We start from the raw sequence: 15,390 nt of genomic DNA, 5'->3' as shown, positions 1-15,390 counted from the left end.
TCAACAATCACAGTTACAAGCTAACACGGTGTATCATTAATGAACAATTATTAAATTTGTATTATTATTAATTAATCAAACAATTGCAAACAGCAAGTAACTTGATTTACATGATGTGTACTCATCTTTGGTTTCCTCTTTTTGTGTATATTAGATGAAAATATGAGCCTTTTTTATCACTCAAGTCACTTATTAATTGTTGCTTAAAGTTGCCAAATAAATGTTAAAAATTGCTAAATTTGTTGCTAGGTACTTCTTTGAAAAAAAGTTGCTACTGTAGTCTGAAAAGTTGCTAAATCTAGCAACAAAATTGCTAAGTTGGGAACACTTGAGAAACACCTACTGTCTCGGAATGTCTGTTCCACTTTACGCAAACATACTACAATTCTTGCGTAGTTGCCGAGTTACTATACGTACGATCAGAACTAGCGTGCGCAAGAAGCACGACTGGATGTACGGCAAGTCAAATAGTTCAAAATACCGTCGTTAATCCTAAACTTGAAAATAGTTTTAAGACAAAAGCCTTTTCAACTTGAAATGTATTTCCTTTTTTTTTTCAATTACCGATTTCAATGTGATGCTTGAGGCTTTGGCTATTCTGTTTTATACTGTTGTATACTTTTTAATTTATGCTCATTTATGTAAAAAATATTTGTGTGTGGCGTGTGCAAAACATTCATTAGAATAAGTATACAATGAACCATAAATGTTGTGTATAAACCAGAACCCTATGCACACATGAAAATTTTAATTCATAGTGATTTTTTCCCCCTTTATTCAATAAACTTTAAACCTGGTTAACAGACTCTGTGCCTTTGTCTGAAAGAATGATCTTTGTTGCCCCAAACCTGTGAACTAAATTAATGCAGTACACAACTGCTTCATATTTAGTCAGAATAGCATAGGCAATTTTGTGTAATGGTCAATAAATGTACTCATTTACATTGTTGGTCCTGGTGGTGACTTTCCCCACTAAAGTCATCCATGCTGTTAACATAATCAGTTTATGTCTAACAGCAATGTTGAAAAGGAAAATATTTAGTAGACTTTTGAACCATTTATCAACGTCCACCCCCATTCCAGGCCAGTAGAATCTAGCTGAAATGGCAAGCTTGCTTTTTTCTAATTCTAAAATAAAAATTGACAGGCCTCTTTTTGTCCTACAGCCAAATTTCTTCTAAACTTTACATTGTTTTCTGAGAATATAATACCCTGAGTTTGGACGTCAGCATGGACAGATTACACTAATTTGCAATGAAAAAAATAAAACTGCAAAAACTCCGACATAAGACAAAAATAAAGGAACAACTGCAAGATGAATAAAAAAAAAATAGAACATAAACGGGGGTGTGATAATCATTTTACTATGCTGCAGTGTAGCAAGAAATTTGTCCCATTTTGCTTTCCTTACATCCAGGTGTGTTTGGTGTATTTGCATGCGGCAGTGTTGCCAAATTCTCCTCAGCTTCATTCAGGCAGCCCTTGGAGATCAGGTGAGATCACTGCACCTGTTTACATGTGATGTGTATAGAAGTTTTCACTTTAAACTTTACTGGAGATTTTTCATGTTAGGGATGATAACCAATAAAAATATTCTGCCAATATAAAAAATGTTTTGTCTAGAAATAAATTAAAATGATGCACCAAAAATGTACATTTTTATTACAATAACTCATTATAATATACAGCCGTGGCCAAAACATTTTGAGAGTGACAAATATTAAGTTATCAAATGTTATCAGTTTTTATGATGGCTTAATTCACGGCCACCTTTTTTTAAAGTTTGCTCACACATCAGACTTACTGACTAATGATCTATGAAGAAGATGTCTCCATCCTCTTCTGTCTTTATTTCTATTCTTATCTCTGTGGGTAGTTTTTGTGTCCACTGTTGATGTTAAGTTGTAATGACCTTGTTACATTGTGATGCAATATGTTATTCCATTTGGAAATTTATTTAATTTACGCCCCTACAGTTGCAGCTTGAAGTTGCGCTGGAATTATTATTGACCCCAATATTACAATAAGATGAACTGATGAGATGTTCATGACATTTTGTTTGTTTTGTGCAGAAACGTGAAGAGGGCTGGTGGGTTGTTATTGGACACCACGAATTAAACAGTCTCATCTCAATCAAGAGACTAACTGTTCAACAGAAGGACAAGGTAAAGTCCTACAGTAGTGCGTTATTCCTGTGTAGTATTAAAAATAAGAGTCTTGTGAGAACTGTTAATGACTTGGGTTCTGTTTTCATCCCTCAGGTGAAACTTGACTTTGTGGCTTAGTGGATTAGTTCTAATGAATGATTGTACTGTCATCTGAAAGCAGTTAAAGTATTTTTTTTTTTTTTTTTTAAGAATATTGTGACTGTTTAATTCATTGTGATTTAAATGAAACAGATACATTGGAGATTTGTTTTGCACTTTTTTATTAAAAGATCATCAGAAGAAATCACTGAGGTCATTTAAAGTCTTAGAATAACTGCATTAAATAGAGAAATGGCTCATTTGTGGTCCGTGTTTAGATGTGGGGATTTAGTGAGCTTGTTAAGACAGAGTCTCCAAACACATTGGCGTATGAAGCCTTAAGGTAGTGGACGTAGTTCTGCAGGCTGCGGTTGGCGCTGTTCACTTGCTCCAACTGGTTCTTCAAGTCCTGAAGTTTGCACTGAAATCGTTTCTCCGTCTGAAAAATGAAACCCAAACTGCTTCTAAAAGGTCCTAATGCAAGTGCATATATGATTATTTGATATGTAAGGGAAATGTAAGGCAGATTAAAACAAGCGAAGCATCAGCACCATGTTGCTGATTCCCACAAATCACTGACTCTTAATGACCTTTCAAATGGTTCATGTTTACTGGATAAAGATTTTTAGAATTTTTTAAAAAATCGATGAGCTTGAATTTCCATCTGGACAGGTGCATCTCAATAAATTAGAATGTTGTGGAAAATTCAACTCAAATTGTGAAACTTGTGTATTAAATTCAACGCACACAGACTGAAGTAAAGTGGTTTAGTTGATTGGTTTTTAATTTTAATGATTTTGGCTCACATTTAACAAAAACCCACCAATTCACTATCTCAACAAACTAGAATACTTCATAAGACCAAAAAAAAAAACATTTCTAATTAATTTTTGGCCTTCTGGAAAGTATGTTTATTTACTGTTCATATACTCAATACTTTGTAGGGGCTCCTTTTGCTTTAATTACTGCCTCAATTCATCGTGGCATAGAGGTGATCCGTTGGTGGCACTGCTGAGGTGGTCTGGAAGTTTAGGTTTCTTTGACAGTGGCCTTCAGCTCATCTGCATTTTTTGGTCTCTGTTTTTCATTTTTCTCTTGACAATAGCCCAAAGATTCTCGATGGGGTTCAGGTCTGTTAAGTTTGCTGGCCAGTCAAGCACACAAACACCATGGTCATTTAAACAACTTTTGGTACTTTTGGCAGTGTGAGCAGGTGCCAAATCCTGCTGGAAAATGAAATCAGCATCTTCAAAAAGCTGGTCAGCAGAAGGAAGCATGAAGTGCTCCAGAATTTCTTGGTAAGCGGGTGCAGTGACTTTGGCTTTCAAAAAACACAATGGACGAACACCAGCAGATGACATTGCACCCCAAATCATCACAGACTGGAAACTTAACACTGGACTTCAAGCCACTTGGTCTATGAGCTTCTCCACCCTTCCTCCAGACTCTAGGACCTTCTAATTCGTTGAGATTGGTGGGTTTTTATTAAATGTGAGCCAAAATCATCACAATTTAAAGAACCAAAGACTTAAACTACTGCAGTTTATGTGCAGTGAATTTATTTAATAAACAAGTTTCACAATTTGAGTTGAATTACTGAAATAAATTAACTTTTCCACAACATAAGAATTTATTGAGATGCACCTGTATATCAAATACTAAGTTTTAGTAATTATACTCATTGGTGACTTTTCTCTCAATAATAAAGCAATGTTATCACATTGGCATACGCTTGTTTCAGTCTACTTTTTATTAATATTCATTTTCCAAAATTTCTAGAGTGAAATACATTGAAAAAATAAATAAAACTCTAGAAGCAACTCTAAAAACATGCCTCATAGACTTCTATTATGAATATGTTTCTCTAAAGGCACATGGTGATGGGAAAATATATTTCAATGCTTTTACATTCTCTTACAGAAGTATCGGATTCCCCCTAACTCGCAAAAGCATTGTCAAGACTTTTCCACCTCCCACTGCATTTTATGTCTCTTGCTAGAGAACGGAAACATTTTCTGTGTGAATGCAAAGTTTCTTAGGACAAATGCAAAAAGCATTGATATGACGAATGACAGTTCTGCCATCCATCGCTATGAACTCCCTTAAGCCATGTCATACATTTTAGTCATGTTGGATTTTTTTTTTAAATCAAACTGAACCACAGCTGAAATGGATTTACTCTTACTATTCACAGAGAATTTAACATTATAATAATTTGATGATTTTTGTTTTTGTGGAGCTTGTTAAGAAATGTGCAATGGAAAGTTTGAGCGAACACTAACGTCCTCTTTGCTGCGGCGCAGCTGACCCAGCTCATTTTTAGCCAGGCTCAGCTGACTCTCCAAATCCAGCATTTTAGACTGAGCTGAGCGTTCTTTGGAGCGCACCCGCTCCAGGCTCTGGTCCACCTGTAAACAAAGACTCATGTATACAGGAACCTCACACAGGTGCAACATCTGTAGCATCAAAAAGAATTAGCTGTTGACTGTGACCTGTCTCTGCACCTCCTCCCTGGCCTGCTCCAGCTGTCTGTAGAGGGAGTCACACTCTCGGCTCCTCTCCTCCAGACGCAGCTGTGTGTTGTGGATGGTTTCCTCACGCTTAGCGACAACCTGAAGCAGATCCCTGTTCTGTGTGCTCACATCCTCCATCTTCCTGTGTGAACCAAGAAGGGAGAATGATACAGAAATCTGTTAAAGCTGTTAAATTTAAGCACACAAGAGATAATACCAATTTAGGTCAACCAATTACAAAGCAATGCTTAATTTTGTTCAGTCTGTGGTGAAAAAAAGGTCGAATAAGTGATTAATGAAAAAACTCGATCAGGTCAAAGTGTTTACTGGTAGTCCACTATATGAAGATTTTTTGGGTATAATATGTCACCTTTTGCTTTATTTTACAATCCTCAAATACATAAATGAACTAGTGTCCTGCACCTACTAGTAAAAAAATAATAAAAAATCTGGTATCGGAATAATTTTTTGATTTGACTGTATTTAACTTCAGCTTTTTGTGTCACTTGGGTGTTTTTTTTAAAGATCCAGTCAAATGTTATTCATTTATTAGTATTTTCTGTGGACATTTCCTGTTTAGAAGGAAAGTTATAAATCAAATTTAAATAAATATTACATAAATCAATACAATTAAAATGTGACATTTTCTAGCCAGTGACAGGAGATTAGAAAATAATATTCTCAATATATTTTTGGTGTATTTATTAGAGGAGATGACAATTTAAATAGAAATTGAAATTTTGATTCCTTTGCAAATATATTTTATAACACAAGTATTACAGTAAGAGTATTGGTTTCATCATGGTTTCATATAATCTTTGAAATATTATATTAAACTACATATAATGCCATCAATATATTTTGGTTGATTTTATAGAAGAAGGAAATTTAAATGGAAATTTTTCAGAATTTTGATTTCATTAGGTCTTTTAAAAAATATAATATAATATAATATAATATAATATAATATAATATAATATAATATAATATAATATAATATAATATAATATAATATAATATAATATAATATAATATATTATTACAGATGTGCAGGAGACCTTTGAGTGTCTTCCATGGAGCGTTTCAACTGCATGTTTTCCTCAAGTAGAAATAAGTTCTTCTCCTGGAGATTCTCTATTTTACAACTCTGCTGCTCCATCTATAAACAAACAAGAAAATACATGATGAAATAATAATCCCTCGTGATTTCACTGTAAACATGACTAAACACGCATGATCACCTTGACTCGGAGCTCAGACAGAGTGCTGTTCTGCTCTGCGTTTCTCCTGTCCTGGATGTGCATGTTCTCTCTGGCCTCCCTGAGCTCGTTCTCCGAGTGCTTCAGAGCTTCACGCAGCATCTCCATTTCCTTCAGCCGAGCGTGGAGCTGCTTGCGGCTCTGTTCCACCTCTCTTTCCATCTCCTCGCGGTCACCCTGTGCTTCCTTCTCCACCATCTCCAGCCTCAAAGTGTACTCATCTGACTCCAAGCGTGTCTTTTGCAACTGCAAGAATTATGACGGGTTAGCGTACTACGACTCAGTGAAGATGGATTGTAATGAGCTATGTTAAAAGCACCTGGCTCTTGTAACCCTCCACCAGACTCTCAAAGTCTCTGAGAGAAATCTTCAGCTGCTGCACCTCCGACTGAGACAAAGACAGCCTGTCCTCTGTGGCTGACAGAGTGCTCTTTAAGAGGAGAAAAATGCAAGATAATGCACAAAAATCTAAATCAGCGCTTAAATGGTTTTGCAGGAATAAGAAAGGTCTAGATGTAGACAGGTTTTATTTGATTTCTTGCCTTGAGTCTCTGGTTTTCCAGTTTGGTGGCCATGTTCTCTGAGGTGAGGGAGTGCAGACGGCTGAGAAGCCCCTCTCTCTCTGTGCAGAACTTCTCCTCACAACCGTGCAGCTGTTCACTCAACTCAATGAGGCGACTGCAAAGAGCAAAGTCTACAATCACCATCCACTGTGAGCTCCACAAAACATGACAATTGGGTTAATATCAGGAAACTCATGTAAAAAAAATAGTCAATCCTCAAAAGGAAATAAAAACTGGAAAAGAAATGAACAAGAAATTTTAAATTAAGAACAAAGTTATTCCCCTTAATTCTTAATGCCATATTGCAAAATATTTAAAACTTCCAAAAAGAAAAATTTTATGATAAAGACATTTATAATGTTACAAAAGATTTCTATTTCAGACAAATGTAGTTCTTCTGAACTTTCTATTCAACAAAGAAATGCAACAAAAATTCTACTCAGCTGTTTTCAACATGTTTCTGAGCAGAAAATCTGACTATTTTATGATTTAAGGATAATGTGACTGGAGTAATGGTGCTAAAAATTCAGCTTTGAAATCACTGGAATAAATTCGATTTTTAAAATATATTAAAAATGGAAAAGTTATTTTAAATAGTACAAATATTTCAAAAGTTTACTGTTTTTGCTGTACTTTGGATCAAATAAATGCAGGCTTGGTGAATAAAAGAGACTAAAAAATGTTAAAAATCTTACTGTTCAAAAAGTTTGATTGGTAGTATGTAGACAGACAGAGAGAACATTCAAAAGTTAATACAGTAAATCCCAGAAAATTCCAAAATTAAGAAATGTCAAAAATTACATTGTACATTTGGGATGAAGTAATTTATTATGCTAATAAGAAAATGAAGAAGTAAAGATAAAGATAATTTAGATCAAGTAGAATATGTAAAATGATTATGGTGGTAATGAGAACTGGGTAGAAAAAACAGTTTACCACAAAACAATGCAAATCTTAATGGTCAGAAATGCAGTTTTTTTTTTTTTATATATGAAATCTGACTGGGACATTGTCTTAGCAGGGTTTGTGAGATTCACTTTTTTACAGAGATATTGATTGACAATTAAATTGAAAGAGAATTTCAAAAACTCAGATCTCACCGATGTATCTCCCCAAGCATCATAAATTACTCAGAACATCATCCATAATTCAGACTAAAAATAATAAATCATAGACGGGAACACTTAGAACAAGTAAAGAAAGAGTCACTGACTTATTTAAGGTGTTGATCTCGGACTCCAGCTGGCTTTTCTCTCTATTCTGTTTGGAGTAGCGCTGCCGCAGCTCCTCGGCGGTGGAGAGAGCCTCTGCTAACTGAGCCTCCTGAGGAGATGACACAAACACATCAGAGTTTGCACTGCATGGCTCATACTGGCCATCTGCATAAAAAAAAAAAATCAGCCTTTCAAATAAACTGTGGTGTCCGGTCAAATGAATACATGAGCCAGCAGTGCCATATTACAAAAAGGACATTTTGAAAATGATTTAATCAATTAGCACTTTGTAAACCATGAAAGTCTACTAAATATTTCTTTGTGTTTATGAAACCTTGTAGTACAGTTCATGTATTGTTCTTCTGGCCAGTACCTTGTCCAGGAGTTCTGCAGAGAGCTGTGCAGCTGTATTCACACTGTGTTCAGCCTGTTTCCTCTGGTCCTCCAAGACCTGTTTGTGGACACCTCTGTCTCCTTCACAATGCTGCTTCAGCTCTCTCATCTGCTCCAGCAGGCCTTGCACCTCCTCCTGCTGATGCTGCAGTGTGTCTTCCAGCCTCTGTGCCAGGGTACAGAACAGACTTACGTGATGGACCTTTATGTCAATGAAAAACCGTGACTAAAGCAAAAGTAGGCTCACTTGAATCTGAGCCTCCAGCCGGGTATTCTCAGCTTCTTTCTTGTTCAGCTGTTTCTGCAAGCGTCTGCGGGTGGATTCAAGAACCTTTGACAGCTCTCCTGCAGTCTTCAGATGATCCTGGGATCACAAAACACTTCCTACAACACTGGAGCTAATCTGATGCATATTCACTATATGCAAGCATTTAGAAATGCAGAAGAGGCAATAAAAGATTCCATAGAAGAATCTTATGCAAATAAATAAAAAAAGAGGGAATTTGTGGGATACCATTATTACCTTTTCATTTTCCAAATTCTCAGCCATCTCATTGGCCTCTCTGTCCCTGAGGTTGAGTTTAGTCTCAAGCTTCTAAAAGAGCAAGTAAAACATTATAACCATTTAAAATATATTTTTTGGGGGGGGGTTTAATGTATTCTAAAACTTTTTTTCCCTTTGATGGCAAAGCTCAATCTTCATCTGCCATTACTCCAGTATTCAGTGTCACATGATCCTTCAGAAATGATTTGAATATGCCGATTTGGTCCATGGAAACATTTTGAATTATTATCAATGTTGTGCTGCTGATTCTGCTGATGAACAAAATGTTTTTAAAAGTTCAGCATTTCTTTTTACCAACAGACATATTTTGCAAAACAAGTTTTCACCGTCACTTTAGACAAATTGGTAACACTTTAGAATAAGGTTCCATTAGTTAATGTTAGTTAACTACATTCGTTAACATGAACTAAGCAAGAACAATCCTTCTACAGCATTTATAAGTCTTAGTTCATGTTAATTTCAACATTTACTAATGTATTATTTAAATCAAAAGTTGTGCTTGTTAACATTAGTTAATGCACTGTGAATTACCATGAACTAACAATGAATAACTGTATTTTCATTAACTAACATTAACGAAGATGAATAAATACAGTCAGTAATAAATGTATTATTCATTGTTTGTTCATGTTAATTAATACATTAACTAACATTAACTAATGGAACCTTATTCTAAAGTGTTACAGACAAATTTAACACATACTTTTTGAGTATGATGTACGTGTATCAAGCTCACTTTATTGTTATATATACATAAATGTATATACAGAGAGAGAGTTAGATTACAAACCCTTTTTTCAGCCTCAGATTCAGCAAGTTTTCTCATTAGCATCTCCTTCTCATCAGACAACCTCAGTGCATCTGTCTGTGGTGAAAAGGACAGACAAAACAGACATTTTTTATTTGAAAAAAAAAAGTGTGCAATACTGCAGAACCAACAGCCAACCTAAACATGATGAGACAAATTAATTTAGGATGTTTTTGTACCTCTCGTCCATGCTGTTCCCTCAAAAGCCGTCTGAGAGTGCGGTTTGTCTCCACAAACGTGTCCAACTTTTGCTCTAGTAGCTCATGTTGATGACCCAACTGATCAGACTGCATCTTTGACTGTTTTTTGTCCTGAATGCACAAATTGACTTTTTATATAATTATTATTCAAGAGAAAACAGGTAACTGAAAAGTTGGGAGTTTTGCCAACCTTCTTAAGTTTGCCCACTGTTTCCCTCAGTGCTGTAACATGTTTGGCTACAGCCTGGCCGTCTATCTCAGCTTCCACCAGTTTCCTCAGCAAAGTTTCTATCTCCTGATGTGGAGGTCCCGTTTCTGATCTATCCACATAATTCACACATTTTAAGCATTTGGTCACAACAACCCAAAAAAGAAGCTAATGTGTCAGAAAGAACTATACCTCATATGTCCAGACTCAGCCTGCGTCCCGTCTACAGTGCTACGCAGATCAGCGTTCTCACGCTTCGACCTTCTCAAGCCCTTGCTGGCTTCTTCAAGTCTTTCCTCATGCTGATCAATCAAACGCCGACAGGCGCTCAACTGCTGTGACTGGTGCTTTAAGTGGTCCTCTGCCTGCCGTAACTTCACCTATGAAGATTCAGACATTCAAATCCACAATGTTGCACAGTGAATTGTGAATCCATCTTATAGTCATGGTTATGTATAACCCATACCTCACTTTTTATACAATCAACCTCTGACATTAGACTTTCAATTTTTCTCTCATATTTGTCGATTACTCCTCTCGCATCGACCTCTTCACTGGACAGGTCAGTGAGCTGCAGAGGAGGTGAAGAAGGGTCAGTGGCCCGTCCCTGGGTTATGTCCAAGCCACGAGTAGCCCCCTGAAATAATTTTTTATTAAAGTACAGTCATTTAGAGACAAAATAAAAAGACTCATTATAGATGATTTGTGCTGGCAAATGAAGTAGAATAGGACTTAACAAACCTCCCATTTGTATTCTCTTCGTCTTGAAGCCTTTCCAGGAGGAACCCAGGGAGCTCGGACCTTCACACTGGCTGTGGATCGTAAATGGCTCACTTTCCCCTGCTGAACATAAAGAGCTGTGATGAGTGATTTCACAGTCTCAGTAAATCAAAAAACTGACTGTTTTAAACTGGAATGATAAACAGCATTAATCCCGACCTGGCTCTTCTGTGGACTCTTCTTCAGGTGGACATGCACAGATGTTGAGTCTGGGACATGAACGTGGACGGGCGGGGAGGAGGACCGTGCTTTCATCCCTTCAATTCAGTAAGGGCGATCTTTATTTGTCTTAAGAATATTAAAAAGTTCACTAGATGTGTATCATAAAATTGGAAGAAAAGTAAAACAGATGTGTTATTAATCATACTTGCATATCTTTTGAACTAAAAGACTATTGGTTCTAAGTCAAGTCTATGTTTATGCTACTAATCTTTTCTGCTTATACACGAAATATTTATATGACCAGTTAAATAATCCTGATCGATGAAAACTTATGTACTTTAAACGATTGGTGTAATATGAATAAAAAATACTACTAACCTCGATACAAGTATGTAACGTTGCTTCCCCTGTGTTATGTTGTTTGCAGCACCCGGTAGACTTTCGCATGGACAGCAATAGCCGCCAATCGGAGACGCGTCTGACGCTCTAAATCCCGCCTTCTAAATTCTGTTTGGCTTCTGATTGGCTGGTTCGAAACTTAAACGACAAAGATTTGAAAAAATGTTTAACGCCCAATGAACTGAAGCTGATTATGTTTCTATGCCAACGACGCGTTGCTATGTGCCTCCTATTCTAACCTTTGTCCGTAAGATTTTCTCATTCATAAATTGACATTTTGTTCGCATTCAGTTGTGGTGAACTTAAATTGGAATTAATATAACAATGTGTATTTTAATATGTAGGACAGTCTCATCTAAGATGAACAGTATTATTTCGAGAAAACATGATTAACCAGCTGACAAACATCTGCTTGAGATTTTTACTTTATTTCATTGACAAAAAATTATCACTTTTGTCGAATGTGAATATGATGCATAGGCAAAGTTCTTGCTTAACTGGATACTACAAATGTCCAAAGCAACTTTCAGATTTAAACCATTACTCCGTGAGATCACATTTTAAGTTAAACCCCTTGAAATCTCAAGGTTGAACATTCAGTAAACCACAAATTTTAAAGTCATTGGACACATATGACCCAGTCAACAGTAATGCAAACTGAGGTAGACACAAGCATGTTTGAGGGCTGAGCTCATCACGATGAGAGGGGAACCACTTCAGTAAGACAAAAGGGACAAACATTCAAAAGAATGAGTAACTTGTGGAAAGAAATTAACCGTCATTTGCTGAAAATAATTACCAGATTATACATTTGTCCAGTAATGTTGTCAAGCTACAAACTAGTTCACAGAGATGGAAAAAAACTGGATGGTTTTGAAACAATCCCTCTAAAACCCATTCACATTGTCTATAGATTATATGAAATAGCGAAATCCAGTTCGGTTGCAAAACAAATTATATTTGGAACAAAATTTTTTTGTTTGCTTTTAATCTCTTGGAATTAAACTCTTAGCTCTGTGATTACAGTCTGAGCAAAGGAAGAATGGAAGCCAGTTACTTAACAAAAATTAGTCTTTTAAGATTTGCAAAACCAGTAGACTACCATTAGTATACTGTGGTATAAAGTGTTTCAAGTTGGTGCAGCGATGACGGAAGCTTTGATTTTATGACTCTCGTTGTGTGGCCTTCTCCATACGTCGATACCAGTTCTTCACCTTGGTATGTTCCATCATGTCTTCATATGCCTGGAGGCCCTCCATAACCCTCAGAACACCAAACACAGCCTGTGTCGAAAACACACAGTATAAGAATGTATTTCCCACCATACCACAGATACTTAAACAATCAGGAAAATCAGAAGAATCAGAAATACTACAATTCATATCTTCAAAGCAAAAGTTTGGGTTCCCAAAAAAAACAACACTTATTTAGAAAGTGTGCATTAAATTGACCAAACGTGACAGTAAAGACTTTTATAATGTTAAATTACAATAAATGCTGTTCTTTAAACTATTTATGATCATAAAAATATTAGGCAGTACAACTTTTGCAACACTGGCTAATGAATAAATGGCTGATGAAAATACAGCTTTGCCATCAAAGGTATAAACTACATTTTAAAATAAATTCATATAAAAAAACTATTTACACTTATAATTTTTTAACAATATTACTGTTTTTACTGTATTTTAGATCAAATAAACTAAGCCTTTGTTACCAAAAGAGACTTCTTTCAACATAAAAGAAAAAATCTTACAGATCCAAACTTTACAACGGTAGTGTATTTATGTATAATTTTAGACTTCGAGAAAAACACATACCAGATCTGCAAGGTTGGGTTGATCTCCTCCCATAAATTTCTTGTTCTTTCCGATGGCTGACACCCAATCATTGACGGCCTTGTAGAGATCCTGTCTCACATCATCTTGCAGATGGTGTCTGTGTAGTATGATAAGGTTAAACTTTATGATCAAGACATTTTTGACAAATATCTTTATTATGCATTATTTAAAATGCTTAAAAACATACTTATTTTTCAATCTCTTTGAAATGATCCACATGGCAGCAGCTCCAAAGTACTTGGCAAAGAATCCCTCAAATGTGCCAAATTTTCCTTCTCGCACAATGTAATCAAAGGATGCAAGGGCTTCAGTCGGTGTTCGGTAAACATTTGGGGAAATTAAGTGCACCAGCCACTCATCTGCCCATTTCCGCCATTTAATCTCCTCTCTGGGCAAAAAGTGTTAATCCAATGGTTATGTTTGACTCTGCAAATTCAGTTAAAAAAAATATAATAAAGCAATCACTTTCAGACTGATTACTGATTCTCTTTACTTTCTGTTGTCTTTTCCAGGATATAGATGATCAGCATCTGCGTCTCGTACCATGACCCAGTACTTATTGCCAAACTCTATCACATCTTTTCCACGGTCATTTTTTGCCTTCATCTCAGGATAACATGTGAGAATCTCAGACATAGTTTTTTCCCTAAAAGAAGCAATGAATGAACAAAATAAAAATTTGCATTTATATTTACATTTATTTGCTTAAAGCAAAGCAACTATCACAAAACTGAACAAAGTGCTTAAAAGTTCGTTCACAATCAACCCCCCTCCAGCGTGAGACCCAATCAAAACTGCGAAACATTATGTTTATTGTCACTTTTCATTCTGCTTTCTGAAGAATAATCATACTTTGGGGCATCCATGGTCACTTGGTCGCACTTTATTTTAAGGTCCAACCCTTGCTTTTAACAAACCTATGACTTTTGCCTTGATAAACTCGTTATTTACCACTTATTAGTTAGTATGGTAGTTGTTAAAATTAAGAATTGGGTAGGACTAGGGATCCAGGATATGTGCTTTATAAGTACTAATAAACTGCCAATAAGTTTAATAATAGGCATGCTAATTTGCAACTAGTTAATGAAAAATTGTTAAAGGCATTTATAAATTACTGTACCAAATGTTTATGCAACTATTAAAGTCATTAAAACTGCTTAAATGTTAACAGGAACATTCATATGAAAATAGCAAACGGAAAATGCTCACCTGCTGACAAGGTATGTCTTCAAAACACTTATTATTACTGAAGAATCATTAAGTTGCTATTGAGATATAAACAAAGAGAGGTACTTGATGAGCTGAAGGACGCATCATATACCAGAAATACGATATCGATCATCATCAGAAAGATACGAAGAGCTGCATACCAACGTCCCGTTCACCATCAGGATGGGGACTTTTCTGTACGTGGACCACTTGATCTCCTGTCGCATGACGGGATTGACCTCCACAATTTCATATGGCAGCCCATGATAATCCAGGAAGGCTCGCACCTTGCTGCAAAACGGACAGGTCTTATACTGATACAGTGTCAACTTCAGATCTGTCCCCAGCTCAGGTGCCTGTTCAACACAAGAAACCACGGTGAGCAAACAACCCCAACACTAAGGGCACATCAACACTTCCATCAAAAACTTTATGTATATTTACATACATACATTTGATTTTTCGTCTGCATGGTGACGCTGAAGCGTGAGTTTGACGGTCTGGTACAAGCCGAAACCACCACCGAGCAAGAAGGCGCATCCCAGGACTCTCCCGCTGCCACGCGTCGGCGCAGCGAGCAACGCTCTGGATCTAAACCCCGCTCCGCCGGTTCCGTAAGCCCTTCCTTGGCATCTCATGGAGAATCTCGGCACTAGTGCTGCGGCGTTTGTTACACGGCATGTCGGCGTGTCTAAAACTAACCGGGCGACCTTACTGAGCGTTCTTGCACAGGCCGCCGCCATCATGGTTTTACATAAACTCCCACAAGTCTACGGCAAGCGCAATCAAACAAATGCTACAAGCAAATAGACGTTCCTCGGAGAACGTTTAACGTTACTCCCTCCAGGGGGCGCGAGGGGCTCAAAAACCGAATCTCGCATTCAAATATTTTCTTTAAAGAAGTAATAGTTTTTATAATATATATAAAATGTCTAAAGTTTTTTTAAATAATATAATAGCTTTTATATATTAAATTATTTGAAATACAAATGAAAAGTATGCTTCAATAATCAAAGAACGTGATCCTAGC

At 36.4% G+C, this 15,390-nt stretch overlaps 2 protein-coding genes across 5 annotated transcripts; both read right to left on the bottom strand.

Annotated features, from left to right (window-relative positions):
* Window positions 1-2,411: 2,411 nt before the first annotated feature.
* Window positions 2,412-11,588, bottom strand: odf2b (outer dense fiber of sperm tails 2b). Of its 4 annotated transcripts, none has more exons than XM_052562490.1 (19): window positions 11,290-11,588; window positions 10,909-11,037; window positions 10,711-10,812; window positions 10,436-10,606; window positions 10,162-10,349; window positions 9,952-10,081; window positions 9,741-9,872; window positions 9,544-9,618; window positions 8,712-8,783; window positions 8,436-8,552; window positions 8,169-8,354; window positions 7,795-7,904; window positions 6,561-6,696; window positions 6,338-6,448; window positions 6,001-6,264; window positions 5,803-5,918; window positions 4,739-4,901; window positions 4,529-4,654; window positions 2,412-2,685 (listed from the first exon to the last, which is right to left on the bottom strand). In XM_052562490.1, the coding sequence occupies exons 2-19, from the start codon at window positions 11,002-11,004 to the stop codon at window positions 2,521-2,523; spliced, it is 2,460 nt and encodes an 819-aa protein (XP_052418450.1). In that variant the 5' UTR covers window positions 11,005-11,037; window positions 11,290-11,588; the 3' UTR covers window positions 2,412-2,520. The 4 variants fall into 4 exon arrangements, with proteins under 4 accessions (XP_052418450.1, XP_052418452.1, XP_052418451.1 ...); XM_052562492.1 differs by having other exon boundaries at window positions 5,818-5,918; XM_052562491.1 differs by having other exon boundaries at window positions 10,711-10,809.
* Window positions 11,589-11,719: 131 nt separating this feature from the next.
* ptgesl (prostaglandin E synthase 2-like) lies at window positions 11,720-15,188 on the bottom strand. Its single transcript, XM_052562495.1, has 7 exons — window positions 14,813-15,188; window positions 14,522-14,716; window positions 14,361-14,416; window positions 13,645-13,797; window positions 13,339-13,539; window positions 13,131-13,248; window positions 11,720-12,593 (listed from the first exon to the last, which is right to left on the bottom strand). Exons 1-7 carry the CDS (start codon window positions 15,104-15,106, stop codon window positions 12,474-12,476), a joined length of 1,137 nt encoding a protein of 378 aa, XP_052418455.1. The 5' UTR covers window positions 15,107-15,188; the 3' UTR covers window positions 11,720-12,473.
* Between the last annotated feature and the right edge of the window lie 202 nt (window positions 15,189-15,390).

Source organism: Carassius gibelio, chromosome B8 (genome assembly GCF_023724105.1).
Source record: "Carassius gibelio isolate Cgi1373 ecotype wild population from Czech Republic chromosome B8, carGib1.2-hapl.c, whole genome shotgun sequence".
Classification (NCBI taxonomy): Eukaryota; Metazoa; Chordata; class Actinopteri; order Cypriniformes; family Cyprinidae; genus Carassius; species Carassius gibelio.
This window is presented reverse-complemented; position numbering and strand designations above follow the sequence as displayed.

Bases quoted from the DNA above. Each gene is read 5' to 3' on its own strand.
- odf2b (XM_052562490.1), bottom strand. From the start codon at position 11,004: ATGAAAGCACGGTCCTCCTCCCCGCCCGTCCACGTTCATGTCCCAGAC. The intron at 6,265-6,337 runs GTGCTTTTAACA...TAATTCTTGCAG, and splicing joins TGGAGGGTTACAAGAGCCAG to TTGCAAAAGACACGCTTGGA. The intron at 5,919-6,000 runs GTGATCATGCGT...GTTTGTTTATAG, and splicing joins TGTCTGAGCTCCGAGTCAAG to ATGGAGCAGCAGAGTTGTAA.
- ptgesl (XM_052562495.1), bottom strand. From the start codon at position 15,106: ATGATGGCGGCGGCCTGTGCAAGAACGCTCAGTAAGGTCGCCCGGTTA. The intron at 14,717-14,812 runs GTATGTATGTAA...TGTGTTGAACAG, and splicing joins ATGCAGACGAAAAATCAAAT to GCACCTGAGCTGGGGACAGA. The intron at 13,249-13,338 runs GTATGTTTTTAA...CATACTACACAG, and splicing joins TCAAAGAGATTGAAAAATAA to ACACCATCTGCAAGATGATG.